Source organism: Agelaius tricolor, unplaced genomic scaffold, assembly GCF_023055355.1.
Source record: "Agelaius tricolor isolate 1412-34295 unplaced genomic scaffold, bAgeTri1.0.p SCAF_28, whole genome shotgun sequence".
Taxonomy (NCBI): domain Eukaryota; kingdom Metazoa; phylum Chordata; class Aves; order Passeriformes; family Icteridae; genus Agelaius; species Agelaius tricolor.
Genome location: NW_027269288.1, coordinates 8,067,838 through 8,086,650, shown reverse-complemented (window position 1 = coordinate 8,086,650; position 18,813 = coordinate 8,067,838). Strand labels below are relative to the sequence as shown.

Genomic DNA, 18,813 nt, shown 5'->3' with positions numbered 1-18,813 from the left:
CAGCCATCCTGCTGGCACTTGGGCTGCCAGAGGGAATTGCAGGTCAATCACGGGTTCTCAGATAGCTGGGGGAATACCCAATAGTGTGAGAGTTTCATTTTAACATCTTGGTTAGTGAAATAAGCCACTTTCACCGGCCAGTGCTGCTGGGGAGGTTTGGGCTGGGGCTGTATCTCATTCCCCTGTGTTAGTGGTTCTATAAAAACTTTCTAATTTTATCAAGTGAAGTGATTATTATCCTCTTCTGTGATTTTTCATAGCAGTTTAGGATTTGTTTTTTCTTTCATGACCTGCCAAGTGTGTCTTGGCAAATCACCTGTTCAAATTTCTCTGAAAATCTAAATATAAAGTTCTTCTCTGTGTCTCATTTGTTTCTCCTCATGTACCCCCTTTAGTGTCTGCAGCTTCTTACTCATACCTTCAATCGGGAATTCAACCAGGTGTACAACAGCATCAGCGATTGTAAGGTAAATATTTCATGTAATATTTAATTGTAATACACTCTATTTCTAGTACAATAGCAGCATGTTTGTGAGTCATGGAATCTGCTGATACTATGAAAAGATAAACCACTTTATATTAATTTATTATTTTTATTTTCAGTCCTTTGGAAGCATTTGGCTATTTAGCATCAGGTTCCAAATGCTATGGCAGGAATTGGCAATGGTGTGGACTTGCAGAGTAGTACAGTGCCCAGTTTATTTGCAGACTCTTACTGTCTTTCCCTACATACACTTTCCCTATGTAAAAGGATAAATCTACTCTTAATAATTTTGCCAGTAGGCAAAGGGAATACCAGCTTTCAGAGTGGATGATGTTTTATCACTGAAGAAGTCAGAGAATAATCAGAAGTGTAGTTATTGATAATAACAAGCTGTGTCTGCATAAACGCTGCTGTATTTCTGCCCCCGGATGGGCTTTGGTAGTTTGTGTGAAAATTTGCCTACTGACGAGGGGAATGGCTGATGAAAAAGCCTTTCTGTTCTCTAAGCCATCCCTGCTGAAAGCCATTCTCAGCCAGGATGGGCACCAGTGCAGCCCAGCTGCTGAGATGTGTTTGTGCTTGCAGCTCTCGGATATTTCTCCAATTGGGCGGGACCCGTCCGTGTCCAGTTTCAGCAGTGCCACCCTCACCCCTTCATCCACCTGCCCTTCTCTGGTGGATTCCAGGTGTAATTCAGTTGACCAGAAGTAAGTGTAATGTATTAAAAGGAAACATCACTTCACTGCTTCACACATCTCTTTGCTGTTTTCTGATTTGTTTTTCCTCTTTTCTTCCTTTTCCCTGCTTTCAGATATTTCTCTGTACAGCCCCCTTGCCTTACTTCTCCATTCACTCTGAACAATTCTTTTTCCTCATTTTGTTCTTTTGAAGTGGTGTTTTTTCTGCTTGTGTTGGGGCAACAGTCAGATGCTTGTCATTCCAGTGACCAGTGCATCTGCAGTGTGCAGAGTCCACAAGTTTTTTCAGAGGTCTTTTGAAAAGGTCTACTAATAACGACCCAGAATAAACCAGTTTGGCCATTAATCTCTGTTTACCTTTCTCAGCTGTATCTATGCAAGATATTTTTGATGAAATTGGTAATAACCATGTAGTAAAAGACATAATTTGGACCTTCTCAGTTCAGCATCCCTGAGGGAGGAGTGCTGAGGAAGTAGAACATTTTACATCTAACAGTAGTAGGAAGTATGTCTGTGTTGTGATTACGTTTAGCAGGAGAAAAATGGTAGAAGTAGTGGGGAAGCAACTTACCAGTGGTTATTATAAGTTTTATTCCACAGATATCAAGGGAAAATGCTATTCAGTATTGTACAAAAGGATCCCAATGTCATTCAATAAATCTGGGCTGGAGGAAGGAACTTCAAGCTGGCCTGAAGATGCAGTTTAAATTTCATTGCCACATTCAGTTGCTTTGTTGCAATTTACTTTTTTTTCTCTACTTTTTTTAAAGGACACCAGAAGCAAATTCTCGTGCCTCCAGTCCCTGTCATGAGGTGGAGCAGTTCCAGATAATTCCTGCAGTAGAAACTTCCTACCTTGCCAGAGCTGGAAAGAACGAGTTCCTAAACCTTGTTCCTGATATTGAGGAAATCAGACCAGGGTAAGGTTTTTATTGTTGTGTGATCATGGCTTCCTGAGAACTCTCACAGGGGCTTTCTGAGATTCTTGGGTTCTGTGCCCCATTTGAAGAAGGAAATTTAACAGGTGATAGCAGAGCTGCAGAGTCCTCTGTGATGGATTGAGGAAGACTGTCAGACTTCTGCATAGATGTTGAAAACACCATTCAGCTGTTTTAGAAGAACTTTTTCAGAACACTGTTGCAGACAAAATAGGACCAATGATTAAGGACCAAGTGTCTTACACAGTGTTTTGCAGTTAATAGGGATACTCAGGGGAAAATCTATTTCTGCATTGATGTGGGTTTATTTTTTCCAGCTCTGTGGTGTCAAAGAAAGGATACCTCCACTTCAAGGAGCCACTCTCCAGCTCCTGGGCCAAGCACTTTGTGGTGGTTCGCCGTCCCTATGTTTTTATTTACAACAGTGACAAAGATCCTGTAGAAAGAGGAATCATAAACTTATCCACAGCTCAGGTGGAATACAGTGAGGATCAACAGGCAATGGTGAAGGTCAGTCTGAGAGCTGTTGTTTATTTATCCATAAAGCAAGGACATTACAAGTAGCAGTGCATCTGTACCATCAGGTGTGTCATCTCTGTTCTGAGGCAAATGGATCTGAGCTGTGGAGACATTGAGGATCCTGCCCACAAAGTTCCCAGTTAGTTCAGGGTTTCTTACAGTTTTGGACACAGTTGTACCAGAGAGTGACCCTGACTGCTGTCACACATCAGATTTAGGAGGATGTGTTGGTACCACCACCCTGCATGTTGGGTTTGTGCAGCTTCCTTTGTATGGTTTTTTGGGCTTGTGTGTTTTGTTTGTTTAAAAACAAAACCCCACAAAACAACGCATACAAACATCCTGCAAGGAATCAAGTGAACTCTCCTGGTCCATCTCTTAAAGCCCACACTCAGCAGTTAAGACTCTGTTTTGTAGAAGGTAATGAGTAATAATACCCTGGAAATCACCAGTGAGACAGGAATGAAAGGGGGACGTGACAGAGCAGATTCTCTCAGAGAGGAAATGTGCATCAGCCTCTGTGCTTGCAGACTTTGTGTTTAAATTGTCCTTGATGTTGCAGACACCCAACACGTTTGGAGTGTGCACCAAGCACCGTGGAGTCCTGCTCCAGGCCATCAATGACAAGGACATGAATGATTGGTTGTACGCCTTCAATCCTCTCCTGGCTGGCACCATTCGGTAAGGGCCGCTCGGGGCTGCAGAGGGCCGTGCTCAAAGCAGGAGGAGGCACATGGCTGCTCACAGGTTTTAGTTCTGCTCTCAGCAATTTGACAAGATGTGGGAACTGGAGGAGGGAGGAGAGTAGGTAGGAAAACCCCCAGAACACTCAGAAAACAAACCAGCCCTGTATTTCAGGAACTGCAGGGACTGTTGTTTTGGCTTGTGCCGTTCTGTACAGCCATGTCCACTTTGAACATGTGTGGGATGCTACATTTGGAGAGCACAAGATGGTTTCCTTGTATTGCCATTTAACCAATTTTTAAAGTTTCTCACTTCCTCTGTGCTGGACTGCCTTTTTAGGTTCTTGATTATAAGCTAAAGCAGAAATTACTTTCCCTTTTATAACTTCTCTGGCAGCCTTTCCATTATCACAGACAGCCCCTGCTTGCTGGACACATCTTACTCCACTGCAGTAGCTCTTCCTTTCAGCAAAAAACTCCAAAACCTAAAAAAATGAAGCTGTTACCACACAGCATCAAATAATTTCTGAGCAGTGAAGCCCTTAAATGATCCCTCCTCCCATTAAAGAAGCGGAACAGAGAATTCTTTTTCATTACAGCCCTGGATACATTTTACTTTCTTAACATATGGAGTAAACTAGGACTGTACCAAAGAATTAAAAAAAAAGAAAAATGGATAAACTTTGGGGAGAGAGGAATAATGAACTTTCCTAATTCACCAACTACTTTTTCCCTTTTGTTTTTGGTGCAGGTCAAAGCTGGCTCGAAGACGCACGGGCCAGATGAAGTACTGAGTCCATGTAATGTTCTCATCTGTTCCCCACTCACTTCCCATAGATAGTGTTACCTCTCATTTTCTCTTTGTGATTCTTGACAGTTTCTCTTGTATGTAATCCTGTGGCTTAACATCCCCCACCTTCCCCACTCCTTCAGCACATTTTCTAGGTATTCTAACCCTCCCTTGTTTCTTTTCACCTGTACCTGAATTGTACTAGTAGCATGTGGCCAAACAAAAAGAGAAAGAAAAAAAAAAATCAAAAAAATCGAGTGATTATGCACGACTCTGAAAAGACAAAAAAATAATTTTCCTATAACAATTGTTTATCCATTTCAACTGACCTTTTGGTGTCTGTCCCACTGTCCACTGTCTGTCTAGACTGCTACAGGGTTTTCATTCAATTTGTGACTTGGCAGTGGTCATTGGTTCCCTCAGGGCAAAGTTCCAATGCCAGGGAAAGATAAATTGTTCAATGGAGACATTACCCAGCCAGGAACTGCAGTAGCTCCTCAGGCTTTCTGGATCCAGCCTCGAAGTTAAACTGTTGAAAGCTGATATTGGACAAATCTTATCTGGACAGACTGGATTTTGGACTTCGCTTCTGAGTTTCCAGGGTCCAGCAGGCTAAGGCACGAGCTAGGAAAAGTTAGGGAACAAACCAGGAGGGGCTGGCTACAACAATCTGCTTTAAACTCTTGCTGTGGGGCTTGCAGGTGAACAGTGCTTGGGTTTAACTCTTTCCCAGAAGAGTTTCCATCAACACAAACTCCTCAGCCTCTGAACTGAGCTGAGCAGGCTGTGCTGATGTGAGGGGAAATAGACCACAGACTGAAATATGAGATAAAATCCCCAAAATTTCAGATGCTCAAGCCATGTATTTGACAGATGGGGAGTGTTAAATAGAAATGAAAGTTCCTGGTCCCTGGATCACCATGGAGGGCAGAGTCCTGACTGTTCTGCAGGAACAGTCAGATCTCACCTCTCTGGGAAGGGTGCAGGACTCCCATGGCTGTGTCAGGGTTGTTCCCAAGGGCCTGTGTGTGTCACCCCACCTGTCCATGGGAACACTTCCTAGGCCCAGCACCTGCAGTGTTCTCAGGGAGCCATAGGACACTTTCAATTCCTTTGGAAAGAACTGCTGAGTGTCTCCTAATTTCCCTGCTGCAATTTTCATCAGCTAAACCCCACTGTATTCAGAGTTAACCCCTCTGGGGAATAGAACAAGTGGATTCTGGTCCTGGTCAGTGGCAGGTCATAGTTGGCTCCTTGGACATCAGCTGGGTGCTGTCAGTTCTTGACTACAGTGTAAGTTCCTGTGGCCACAGCTTTGGTCCTTGCCCCAAGAAAGAAGAGCAGAATGAATTTCCTTTAGGGGAAGTGAAGTCCCCTCTCTCAGTCAGCTGTTGGGGAGGTTGGGGATGCTCTGTGTTCTTTCCTGCTGTGTTGTCCTTTCTTGCTGTACCCAGGGCACTGGTAGGGCTGGCTGTGGTCCTGGGCACTGTAAAGGGATTTCACCTGGAGGCTGCAGCCTCGCAGGGCAGAGGTGAGAGGGTTTGTCCCACTCTTGCAGAGGCACAGCAGGCACAGTGCAGGCCAGGAGGCTCTTTGGGTTCAGGTCATCAGCCAGGCAGGCCCCACGTGTGTGGGACTGGAATGTGCTGGGAAAGGGCTTTGCTGAGTGGGGCCTCATTGTCCAGAGCAGTGCAGGGCACAGTGAGAGCTCCTGGCAGCCCAGAGGAGCAGGGAGATGGAGCTGACACTTGCTGGGACATACCCTCACATATCTCCAGGTAGTTCTCAAGCTAACTCAAATGCTCATGCTGCCTCTGTGGTCCTCAGATTTATTTCAGAACTGGAATCCAGAGTGAGGGAGCATCCTGGGGACCCAGGAACATGATAGGGTTTTGGGGTTTTTTGGTTTTTTTTCCCTTTTGTTTTTGTCTCGTTTAACTGTGTGTGACTCTTAATACAGTGATGATATTCCTTTGTTATGCAATGATGATAAAGCACTTCCAGTGTGTGGATAGAACTGCTTGTCCTGCAGGAGGGCTCCTCACACTGCAGCTAAGCTGATCTCAAGAATTAGGTTAATTCTAAGCATTAAGTTATTGCTGCCATCACCACTGTTTATAATGACAGTGGGACCTGTTTGAGGAGGCAGAGTGATTGAGGTGGGGGTAGGTTGTGACACACTGAGATCATTTTAACTTTTATCTGTTTCTTTTTTTTAACTAGAAGAAAACTAGTTTTCTAAGTCTTTGCTTTGGATAAGCCAGAGAGTGAACCATGTGGTTATAGGCATTGCACAAAATCATGATAAAGGGATCTTCATTTAAAAGCAGGAAGAGACAGATGCTTATCTTACAGAGAACTTGAAGTGTTACAGTTGTTGCATAAATGTCACTCTTTGTCTTAAAACTCCAAACAAATTCTGGTGACTTGAGGTCTGAGTGGATAATGGATCATCAGAAGACCAAAAGTCTGGTTTTAAACATCAGCATCTCTTAAAGCTGCATAATCTGTAACAAACCAGGTCCTTGTTGTGTGGAGTTCAAATGGGCATTACTGTTTTCAGGTCTGACATAAAGGCAGATAAAGTTTTTCTGTAATTACTGAAGCCTGCTTTGAGACATTTGGGTTTTGCTACTTAAAACTGGACTGAAACCAAGTTTTCTTTAAAGAGATAACAAACCAACCAAATAAATAAACAAAAAAAGTGAATTTCCATTTACTTCAAAGCTTAGCCCAACATGTTATAAATTCCTTTTTGGAAACAGAATGAGGAAGGAAAAATATGCTAAGTTGCCTTCTCCTGACACTCCAAAGGCCATTCTTGGTTCCCTGCTGTGTGTGGAGTCCCAGAGTCAGACAGCTCTGGGGGCTCAGCCTCTGTAGAGGAGGCATGCTGCTGTGGGCCTGCCAGCCCGTGAGGACACACACCACAGGGGCCTTGGTGGGCATTCCCTGGCAGGAATGAGTGTCAAACTGTGCTGCATTTGGGTTTTTATGCTCCTCACCAAAAGGAAAGAGAAAACTGTCCTTTTGGTCCATTGAAAATTATGTTGGATCTTCCTGGGTATTGTAAAATTAAGCTAAACCTCCTATACTGTGTTTTAGAAATGCACTTTAAGTAACTTTTTAAAGAAGATTCCTGTATTCTGGGAATACAGAGGAGAAGGGAGTACTATTTCCACAGAGTATGATTTCCAGACTGCCAAGAAAAGGTTTTTTGTGTCAATGTCTAAAAGTCCTTATTACTGATTAGCATGGTATTTCAAAGCAAAGACTTTACTTTTTGCTGCTTGTTATCTAATTTACAGGGATTTAATTTTATGTAATGTATTGTATATTTATACATCTGTAATTAATTGCACATTAGATAAGAAAGAGGATTAGCTTTGGTCTGACACCCACTGGTACTGAACAGCCTGTGCACGTGGATCTGCCTGTACCCCTGCACAGCCGATGGTGGCAGCTGCTGCCGTGGTGGCTGTTGTGCTGAGGGGGAGCTGTCCTGAGCTGTCACCTGCTGCTGCTGCTGGAGGAGGAGGAAGGGTCCTGCTGCTGCCCGGGAGGGCTTTGCTGCTGTCCCTGCAGACGGCCCCGCGCGCGCTGCACTCCCCGTGGTAGTCACTGACCCAGTCTGTGGTCTGGCTGTAGTGTCTGTAGCAGGATGTATTAACTCCGTGCTTCCTTGTTTCAAAACATCAGCTGTTCAAGAGCAGGACTGACTTTTGTTCAGAAGGCCATTTATGTGTTCAATGTATTTGGAATCAAAACTAGTCCAACACTAACCAGATGATTGTGTCCAATGTCATTGGGAACAGGATTTAAATTGCTGGGGTCAGCTGTGTATTCAGAAAACTGGTGTGGAGCTCCTAAGTCTTCAATTTTTAATGTTGCCAAGTGAATGGGCTGCCCCTGAGCAGTGCTGAATTTTCCTCCTGCTTGCCTGGAAACCAGGGACTGGAAGCAGAGGGAGTCTTGAATGATCAGCACTTCCCAGGATCAGGTCTGAATTTTCCACTTTGCTTGTTCACATTTCATGTGCGGTTGGTTCTGGCTCCCGAATTCGGACATCAGACATGCTGTCCACTGGAATACGTCCCTGGAATTGCAGTCCCCATGTCCCTGTTAATCTCTCTGTACACAAGGTATACAAGGCAAATGCTGTATAAGTGGCCTTCTTGAACAAATCTCTTTGCAAACTGATTTCATCCCAGCGAAGGAGTGTATCAGCAACACTGTACATTAATTTCAGGTTTTCATTTTATTTTATTTTGTAAATATATCTGATATTTGGAGCTTGAGTATACAAAATGTAAATATAGTTCATGTATTTGTACTAATTCTGATCCATTTGCTGTATAGCCTTAGGTGTGCAATGCAGATATCTAACTGTGTATGGTAACCTTGCACCACTGAATTGTTAGTGAACGAGGTGAAACAATAAAGGTACAACCAGTGCATTAGCAGATAGAATGTGTGCTCCTGTCATTATGATTTAATTATTGTATCTTATGTCAATTACTTGTTTTTAAAACCTGTGCTGAAGAAGCTGATGCTTTAATGAAGTTTATCTCAACTGCTCTTGAAGAAGGGGTGCCCAAAATGCACCAAAAACGTGATGGGCCAGATTGTTGCGGGTCATCTTGTTTAGGAAATAACTTATACAGAATTGAATAGAAACTATGGTCTCAAGGTGTGTGTGTGTCCGATACATTGGAGCGAAGGTGGGGCAGCTTTGCCCTCTTGGGCTCGCCTCGGTGCTGACGGAAGGACAGGTTTGTCAAGTTCGGCCTGGCCGCACAAAGACGAACGGGTAGCGGCGATAGCTGAGGGCTGACTGCCGCCTGGGATAATGTTCAGCGCCAGAATCGAAGCCAGTTTATAATAATTACTAATGACAAACTGCGCAGTTCCCGGCGGGATAAGGGGTGCGTATCGCTGGGAACAGAGGCACAGCCGACGGCACGGGGCAGCCGCTTCTCCGCGAGCGGGCGCGGCTCCCGGCGCTCCCGGGGCTCCTCGGGCCTCGCAGACGGCGGGGAAGCGTCAGAGCCCGGCGGGAACGGCGCGGGGCCAGCGCGGGGCCCGGCCCCCACCCGCGCTACTGCCGCTTTAAGGGGGCGTGGCCTCGAGACATCGGGCCATGGGCGGGGGGCGGAGTCTCCTCAAGGGCCAATGGGCGCGCTCGGCCCCGCCCCGCCCCGCCCGCGGCTGAGGAGAGGAAGCGGCGCGCGCCGCAGGCCGAGCCTGCAGAGCCCCGAGAGAACCGGAGAGGAACGGAGAGACCCGAGAGAAACGGAGAGACCCGAACGCCGCTGCCATGGCCGAGTGAGAGCGGGGCGGGACCGCGCGCGGGGCGGGAGCGGGCCCGGCGCGGCCGCGGTGCGGTGCGGCTGCCGCCGGCTTGCGGCGCCGGGAGGCCCCGGTGCGCTGTTGGCCGCGGGGGCTCTGCCCGGTGGCTCGCACAGCCTCGATCTGTGATCGCTGCAGTAGCAGCTGGCAGAATGAACTCACATCTCCATGGTCGTTAGCAAGGGCTGGGCTGGGCTGCCCTGGCAGCTGGCATGGTCAGAACAGCCGGGCAGGCACGGATGCTACTGCTGGATCACTGCTAGTGACCTCCCTGGCATTTTTTTCCTTTCACGTTCCAGAGCTGACATTGCTTTGATTGGACTGGCCGTGATGGGTCAGAACCTGATTTTGAACATGAATGACCACGGCTTCGTGGTAAGTGAGGAAATTGAGGAAACAAATTGTTTAGGAAGGCTGACTAGTAGCACTTGGGATTGGAGCTGAGCATTTTGTGGGTGCTTTCCCCTGCAATTGTGATGATCTAATGGGTGCTATTTCCTCCTTTGAGTTATACCCTGTGCTGGCCTTTGTCCTGTTTCCAGAGAAGAACAGCGGTGCATGCCTGTACTCAGCTGGCACCTGATATGTTAATTATGCATGACTTTTCCCTGAAGTTTGCCTTGGCCTTGCCATTAACCACAGGTTCCCGAGGCACTTGCAAAGACATGCTCAGGTTCATCCCTGCCCTGCGCCTGTCACGAGGGGAAGTGGGAGAGCTCAGGATGTTGAACCTTGCTTGTATAATTTGTAGTCTGAGCTGAAGTTACTGTTCCATTGGCAGCTTTTATTAACGTGTTTCCTTGCCCCCCCAGGTCTGTGCTTTTAACAGGACAGTTTCCAAAGTGGATGATTTCCTGGCTAACGAGGCCAAGGGAACCAAAGTGATCGGCGCTCACAGCCTGGAGGAGATGGTCTCCGTGCTGAAGAAGCCCCGTCGCATTATCTTGCTGGTGAAGGCTGGAAGTGCAGTGGATGACTTCATTAATAAACTGGTGAGGCAGACTTTCATTCTACCTGAGACTTGTTGCTGTCTTTTGGAGCAGTTTCCTCTGGAAGTTCTTAGTTATTCATCATTAGTGAGGTTTTGAATGTATGGAGGAAACCTAAATGCTGATTTCTTTTTGACAGGTGCCATTGTTGGAGACTGGAGACATCATAATTGATGGTGGAAATTCTGAGTACAGAGATACCACGGTAAGCCTGTTTCCTGCCTGAAGTGAATGAATAAAATACACACAACTTTTCCACTTCTGATCATCGGAATAGTTGCTCAATAGTATGCCATCAGCCCTGTGCTCTGGAAAAGCCAAACTGATTTCTGCAAAATTAAATCATGCAGCCTATTAAAAAGCAATTAAGGACTGTGCTATAAGAATGTTTTTATAGAAGTTACCCAGACCACCAGAAGATATTTTTTTCAACATGTTTTAAAGAGTGAAGGCCTTTAGAAAATTTTATTTTACAATCTTAGGGTAAAATTTTACAATCTTAGAAGAGGTGCTTGTGTTCGCCTTCCTGCTCCGACATCCTGATCTTGGATAAGTGAGCTGGCCATGCCAGAGGAAAGGCTCAGTGAGGGTCAGTCCTTGGGGAGCTTGCAGCTGTCCTGGGGGATCTCAGCCTGTGCCTCTCTCCGGCTCAGAGGCGATTTCTTGCCCTTAGAGTTTTGTGTGCTTGCACCTTCACTCTTGCAGTGAACTCAGCAACTCCACCTTGGGCCTAATCTGCCTCCCCCACATCTTCACACAGAGCCTGTGTCACCTGACACCTAATTCCAGGCCTCTTTGGCCTCAGTGCTGCTCGTGTCTATCTGGTGCTTACAAGAACTCGTTTTTTCACCATGTCACTTTTGCAAGGATCCAAAGCAACAGGAAGTTTCCTAATGCTCACTTTGGTGTATGAACAAGTTTTCTTTAGGTTAGCTTCTTACACACCCAAAGCAGAACTGAAAACCTAATTTTACATCTGAATTGCTGGCCTTTGTGTGTAAGGCTCTGGCATGAAATGAAATTAAATAGAGCTGCTCTGCTCTTTGTTCCAGAGGCGTTGTAAGGAGCTACAGGCAAAGGGCATCTTGTTTGTGGGAAGTGGAGTTAGTGGCGGGGAGGAGGGTGCCAGGTACGGACCCTCTCTCATGCCAGGAGGAGCCAAGGAAGCCTGGTAAGCATCAAATGCTGTATTTTCTTGTTCAGAATGGTTTGCAACAATTCACACTGTGCACTGAGGGAGGGAAAGAGCAGGGTGTGGGTGTGGAGAGAACAAGATATGTTGCCATCTCACTTCCTCAAGGCTCCAGATTTCTCAACCTGCTGGGGTCATGGGGCAGTGCTAAGCCTTCATGCAAGGCAGAACAAAGGCAGGCTTTTCTTCCAGGAATCCACAGGCAAAACTAGCACCTACAGACATCTGAAGGGAGAAGGGAATTTTGCTTAAATTTTAAGCAAGTATTTTTTCTTATTTTTTTTCTTCTGAGGCTGTACATACTTGGGAAGCTGCTAACCATGAATGAGGCAGCAGCAATGGCCCTGTAGTGACACATGATAAAAGGAGCTTCAGTACATGTTTGTGCTGCTATTGAATGCATCAGTTTATTTGCAAGTTTCTGCATGCAGCTGTGCTGTTTTGTAGTCATGCTTCAGTAAAGGACTGCACACCAGTGCTCATATTAGACTTGATCCCTGGTTGCCTATTCTCTGTATAGATATGGAAAGAAAAGGTGTGTCTGGGCTTTAAGTGAGCTTTAGTATCTCTTGAGTCCCTGTCCATTTGCATTAGTGTTTCATACCTGTATCAGCCTGTTCAAGTTTGATGGCACAAAGCCATCAACAACAGTAAGTTTCTGCCCAATCATCTTTTGCCTTGGTAGCTAAGTTGGGACAGTTTCTGTGCTCACATGGAGAGGATATTTGGGCTCCTTGAAGTGCATTACACTTGTCCATGCTGTGTTGGAAGCATGACTTGACTGTTCCAATGTCTTGCAAACTCTAGTTGGGAAAACCAGGTTTAATTGACATTGCTGTGTGGGTGGGTTATCAACCTGCCAAGTGCCCTCAACCCAGGCTGCCTTTTGGCAGGTTACAGAAGGCATGATACCAGTAGGTTTGATTTGTTTTCTCTTGTGGTGTTTGTATCCCCTGCCTGGCTGCTAAGGTGTATTCTTTCTCCCCACAGGCCCCACATCAAGACCATATTTCAAAGCATTGCTGCTAAAGTGGGATCTGGGGAACCTTGTTGTGACTGGGTAAATAGTCATTTGATACTGACCCTAACTTGGGGTTAGATCCATGCTTAGGCAGTTTGGTTGCTGAAGCTCAGGGATGTTTGTCCATAATAAACACAGCACCCTCAGTGGCTGATTTTCTGGCTGTGTTCATTTCCAATCTGCCATCTCTGATAACTCATACTGTGCAATGCAAAGACAAAGTTTTGTGGCTGGGTCATGTGCTGGGGGAGCTAAATGGACCTGTGAGCCACTGGTTTCTGTTAGCACTGTCTTTGATTCCTTCCTTTAGGCAGAAGGAAGCCATGGGCAGGTATTAAACACTGGAAGTGATGACAGTGCCGTTGCTGAGGGGATTTTTGGATGTTTCTGAACAGGTGGGAGAGGAAGGAGCTGGACATTTTGTGAAGATGGTGCACAATGGGATTGAGTATGGAGACATGCAGCTGATCTGTGAGGCCTATCACCTGATGAAAGATGTGTTGGGCATGGAGCACGATGAGATGGCCAAGGTGATTTGCAGTTTTTAATGTTTTTCCTTTTTTGTGCCATGGTGTCTGTCTGCCCCTGGTGAGGTGCTGGGCTTGGGTAAAGCTGCTGCATGTACATGAAGTGAATTTTTCTGACGTGCCTCCTGCAAGGGTGGGGTACAATATTCCTCATGAGCTTTACATGAGATAGGAGCAGTGAGCACACACAGCTGAATGCTTACAAAAGTTGTCTAAACCTCTTCCCATGCTACAGTTGATTTCTCTCCAGGAAGCACCTTCATGTATAGAGATGGGAACTAGCTTGCTTGAAAAGAGCTAGTGAAACACTGAGCATTATAATCAAGCAGGCAAAATGTATACATGAATCAATTAAAAGATACAGTAGAGACATAGCAAATTGCAGTGTGTATGAATATATATGTATATACTTTTTCTCCTTTTTCAGGTATTTCAGGAATGGAATAAGACAGAGTTGGACTCTTTCCTGATCGAAATCACAGCCAATATTCTCAAATTCAAAGACAGTGATGGCAAATACCTCCTCCCAAAGATCAGGGACAGTGCAGGGCAGAAGGGCACGGGGAAGTGGACAGCCATTTCTGCCCTGGAGTACGGAGTCCCGGTCACCCTCATCGGTAACTGGCGCTTTCATCTTCCCTGCCTCCATGTGCCACATCACAGTAACAACAGGGGAACAGAGAGCCTCAGCAGTGAGCCCACAGCAGGGCTGGGCTGGCAGAAGAGGCTCTTGTAGGTGTAGCTGTTCCAGCTTTTCTGCCCTGACAGCTCCTGGGTTTTTTTGCTGGGCTTGTTTTTACCCTGTTCCCTCAGTGCTGGCAGTCCTGCTGTCACCTGTGTCCCTGGTGTGTGCAGTGCTGTGAGGACTCAGTGATGTTCAGGGGAACATCAGGTGTTGTGCTCAGAGTGTTGTAATGCAGGAGCTGGAACACATCTGCAGTACATTTAAAGTGCCCTAATACCACAGGGCCAGAGCAAGCTTCCTATTGAGTAAATGAGGTGACTCAAAAGGTTCCTTGCTCTCAGATTTGCTTTAATTTCCATGCTTTCTCTACCTCTTTTTCTTTTGTATTGGCTGGTCAAGTCCTGAAGATAAGAAAAATTATATTCAGTAGCTAAAAGAAAGTAACTGCAGTGTAGCTGTCAAAGAAACATGGCTGCATTCCAGCAGCAAAACAAATTCTCTGAATGGTTTTCATGTTCTACCGCTGCTGTAGTCCTTCAGTTCTAGGCTTGAAACGGCGTTTCCTGCTTGTACTGCTAATATTTTCCTCTTTGGGATGCTTGCAGAGATCAGGGGTGGAGGAGACACTCCCTGATGAGTGCTCTGCAGTGCCAGGGAGCACTGTTAGGTAAGGGCTGATAGGGAAGTGTGTGCCATAGTCCTTGTGCAAACGTGGCCGCTCTCAGGGCAGTTGCTGTGTGGTTTTACTGCATGAGCATGACTTGCAAACTTCTGCTTGTAAAAGCAGAGTCATGCCACTCCTGCTTTTTCCTGATTTTCCTATCGTACTGCTCCTCCCCTCTGGAGAAGGAAGTTTTTGCAGAAATGGAAATGAGCAGGTTCTGATTTAGGTGTAATATGTCCTCCTGCTGTAGGGAGGATCCAGAGTCTTGTGAAAACATTACTCACTCTTCTTTTTAAATTGTTGTTGATTTTGTACTGTGGGTTGTATTTTTTTCTTTTTTTTATATATCACAATTCAAAGGGTGGAACAAAATGACAGTATGAAGACTTGCTTCTTTTTCTATCAGACCCTGAAAAGCAAACTTTTTTCTCCCTCATTTTACAATACTGTCTTCAATTGCAAACAAGTACACCTCAAACCAGCTTGATTAGGAACTCACTGAGCCATCCTGACAGATGATATTTAGTAACCAGTTTAGTGATGTTAGAAAACATTCTTATGGACTTCTGAATACTAGTGCTAGGGGCCTACCAGAACTATGAATCTTGTCATCCTATAAGTTAACTTGCTGTTTTATTCTTGATTTTAATTGCCCTTATTTTGCATATGTGCATTTTAAAGCACGTCCAGTTAATGTATGCTGGCCATTTAAGGAACAGCTTTTTATCTTAAAAGCATGATACAATACTTGGTGAAGTCTTCAGCCTCCCTGTTCCCTAGATTGCAGTGCAACACTGTCTCTGATAGATAGGAGAAGATTTTAAAGTAAATTCTCAAAATTGAGAGCTGGTAAATGTTCCTGAGGATAAATTTTCATGTGGATGGCTTGTGGCTTTTTTCATTATCATTTGAAAGCTGTATCAGTCAAGACTTACCCAATGGTTGTACTGAGTGGCAGTGTTGCTGTTGGAATAATTCATTTTTGCAGCAGTTATTTTGCTTGTGTACATGGCTCATCACTCAGTGGCACCCCATGGTGCTTGGGTATCTCAGCCATGGCCAGGGATGCCCAGCTCTCTAATGATCTCCTCTTGCCACATCCCAAGGTGAAGCTGTGTTTGCACGGTGCCTGTCTTCCCTCAAGGAGGAGAGAGTGCAGGCCAGTAAGCTGCTGGGAGGGCCCAGGGGGACTCCCTTCAGTGGGAACAAGAAGGCCTTCCTGGAGGACATCCGCCAGGTGAGTCCTCGTGCAGGGTTAGAGCAGGTTTGGGCTGCTGGGAGCCCTGGGGAGGAGCCCTTGTGTTCACATTTCATGAGAGCTGGTTCCTGCTTCCAGCACTGTGCATTGTCTCCTGATGGCCACAAAGCACAGTGTGACCCATTCCTAACCAAAGGAAGGGTAGGAAGGATCCAGAAGGAATTCAGCTCTAAGCCAGGGTGGGCAGAGAAAACTCCATGGGGCACAGAGATCATAATTCATGCACAGGAGCTTGTCCACCCCTCAACACTCCTGCCTTTGCCTGGGTATTGCTCTCTTGATCTATTTTGTTTCTCAGATAACTGGAATGTTGCTATTGTAGTCATCCCTGTTGAGATGGGGGCTGAACAGAGTGCATATCCTGTGAAGTTAGTTTGTTGTTCAACTTTGTGAGATGTCTCTTGGAATGTGAATTTGATATTTTTTTTTTTTAGGCCCTGTATGCTTCCAAGATTATCTCATATGCTCAAGGCTTCATGCTGCTGAGACAAGCAGCCAAAGAATTTGGCTGGACACTGAATTATGGGGGTATTGCACTGATGTGGAGGGGAGGCTGCATCATCAGAAGGTAATTGAGATGAGGAGGTAACCTGGCTGCTGAGGGGAGAGAGAAGAGCAGGCAGTTCAGTTTATGAGGTGCTTGGCTGATAAGCCTAGAGATTTCCTTGGAAAATACCTGGATTTACTCTGCTGGTAAGATTCTGAGAGGCTGTAGACAACACCAAGGGATTCTAGATGAACCCACTATTCTGATGGCTTAACTGCTGAAAGTGTTTTTTTATCTTTGCCATGTTTGGAATCTTAGTCTGGCTGAGTCAAGTTGTAGCACTGTAAGTTTTGAATTCTGGGCCTTTGTTGGGAGCTGTGACATTTATTCCTGGTTCACTTTTGCCTAGTGTGTTCCTGGGAAAAATCAAAGATGCTTTTGATCGAAACCCTGAGCTCCAGAATTTGCTGTTGGATGATTTCTTCAAGAGAGCTGTAGAAAACTGTCAGGTAAGTTCCAAGGAAAGGAGAGCATAAACCCAATAATTTACAGCCAGGACTGTCATGGTTTTTCTCTTTGAAACTCACCAAGCTATGACTGGAAACTGAAGGTTCCCTTTTTACTGATGCAGAAGAGCCTTAGGCAGAAATCCAGCAATTCAGAAGGACCATAATGTGAGGAAAAAAGGCCTGGCCTGTGTGAACATTGTCTTCACTGCCCTGTGTCTTATGCCTGCTGTGCAGTTGGATTTCAGCTGAGCAGACCATAAAGCTCTGTTCCAGTGCCATTGTTTGCAGTAGCCCCAGAACAGCAGTTCCAGACCCACCCATTCTTTAGGCCTGTGTCTGTGAACACTGTCCTGATGTGGATGGAGCTGAAGGGTGGAATTAAAACCACATTATCTGGCCAAAAAAGAAGTCTCATATTATCATTAGTAGTTCTTGTAACTGAATCTGAATATAATCCCTGCAAATTACTAGACCAGATGAGCAGTTGAACTGGGGATTATCCACGTCTGTCTGAAGTGTCAGTGCTGCCCTCTTGGGCCCTTGGGCGAGCTTTGTTCTGTGAGAGGTCCTGGAACTTCCCCTCACAACATCCCCACTGAGTTGGTGCTTTTGAGATGCTCTGACCGCGTTTATGTGAAAGAACATCATCCTTGCTTGAGGCTGTGGTTTGTCTGCATGTCTCAACTGTTCTCATCCTGCTGTTAACTCTGTCTTACCCTCCATTATTTTAGATCAACCTCGTTTATGTAAAAATAGGAATCTGCTGCTGTATTTGCTCAGACTTGGTTATTAGATTTCACAGGCTGTGAAATAGCACTCACAGTTGTACTGGAGTAGTTCATGTGCCTGCAGGTACCTCTGAGCCAGCAGAAAACGGCTCCGTTTCCTTTCCCCCTTTTCCCCTCTCGCAGGAGTCCTGGCGCCGTGTGATCAGTACTGGTGTGCAGATTGGAATCCCTATGCCCTGCTTCACTACAGCACTTTCTTTTTATGATGGATACAGGCATGAGATATTGCCAGCTAACCTGATTCAGGTAGTACTGAAATCTCATCATGCTGTTATTTAAATACTGCTCTAAAGGTCTCAATGGCAAGATGTCCTAATCATTCACAGTATAGGTTGCCTAATAAATTTCTGTTGAACCTGGAATTCATGTCAGTGAAGCACTTAGAGACAGCTGGATAAAGAACACCAGACATATTGGTATGGCAGTGCCCTGTGTGTTTGTGCTCCCTCTGTGAACCAAGGGTAATGATATCTTTGAACCCAAATGGTTTGTAGAGAAGTATCTTTGAATGTTTGGATGTATGGAAGTGCTGTTTTTTTAGATTAGTACCAAGCAGAAATACTGTACTTGCATTTCTGCAGAACTCTTAATTTAATTATTAGATATTAGTACATTTTTCATTGCAGTGGTTTTGCTAATAATGAGAAAATAATTTTGAGTGTTATAATACTGGTCTCCAATCTTATTTCTACTGTTCTTCGTTAGGTAACAGTAGGTGCAACTTCCAGGACTTGCATGATACTGACATTTGTGTGTCTGGTTTGTCTGTGTGTTCTCATTCCAGGCTCAGCGTGATTACTTTGGTGCACACACATATGAATTGTTATCAAAGCCAGGGGTATTTATCCATACTAACTGGACAGGCCATGGAGGAAATGTGTCCTCTTCTGCTTACAACGTCTAATGGAAATCCTTCCACTTGGAGCCCACATACTGTAGATCTCCAACACTTCTTCTAGAATATCACTTTTTACTGTACTCCACTAGAACTTGTGTTTGGACACTTTTGTAATAACTTGGGGGTGTGTTTCATACCTATATGTATATCTCTCAATATGTATCATGTAAGAAACTAAATAAATTTAGTTATAAATGTATTGAGGTGTTTTCTTTCCACTGATGCTGGCCAAAACTATGTAAAATGTTTTTGTGCAGTCTTTAATAGAATTTATAGTCATGTTAGGTTTATAATATTGTAGTGCATAAGTTCCTAGGGGTCAAGACAGAGATGA

General features: G+C 45.2%; 2 protein-coding genes across 10 annotated transcripts in view; both read left to right on the top strand.

Moving 5' to 3' along the window:
* The window catches only part of KIF1B (kinesin family member 1B), a 78,053-nt gene extending 69,471 nt beyond the window's left edge, over positions 1-8,582 (top strand). For all 9 annotated transcript variants that reach the window (XM_071448891.1, XM_071448888.1, XM_071448884.1 and 6 more), the window contains 6 exons: positions 396-467; positions 1,070-1,191; positions 1,953-2,102; positions 2,438-2,630; positions 3,202-3,320; positions 4,074-8,582. In XM_071448891.1, coding sequence (XP_071304992.1) covers positions 396-467; positions 1,070-1,191; positions 1,953-2,102; positions 2,438-2,630; positions 3,202-3,320; positions 4,074-4,116 — 699 coding nt within the window. In that variant the 3' untranslated portion in view covers positions 4,117-8,582. The remainder of the gene's footprint in view (positions 1-395; positions 468-1,069; positions 1,192-1,952; positions 2,103-2,437; positions 2,631-3,201; positions 3,321-4,073) is intronic.
* Positions 8,583-9,284: 702 nt separating this feature from the next.
* PGD (phosphogluconate dehydrogenase) lies at positions 9,285-18,678 on the top strand. The gene is made up of 13 exons (XM_071448893.1): positions 9,285-9,437; positions 9,761-9,836; positions 10,274-10,453; positions 10,590-10,655; positions 11,503-11,621; positions 12,633-12,702; positions 13,059-13,193; positions 13,618-13,807; positions 15,646-15,776; positions 16,232-16,365; positions 16,694-16,793; positions 17,705-17,827; positions 18,366-18,678. Exons 1-13 carry the CDS (start codon positions 9,430-9,432, stop codon positions 18,483-18,485), a joined length of 1,452 nt encoding a protein of 483 aa, XP_071304994.1. The 5' UTR covers positions 9,285-9,429; the 3' UTR covers positions 18,486-18,678.
* Positions 18,679-18,813: the final 135 nt, after the last annotated feature.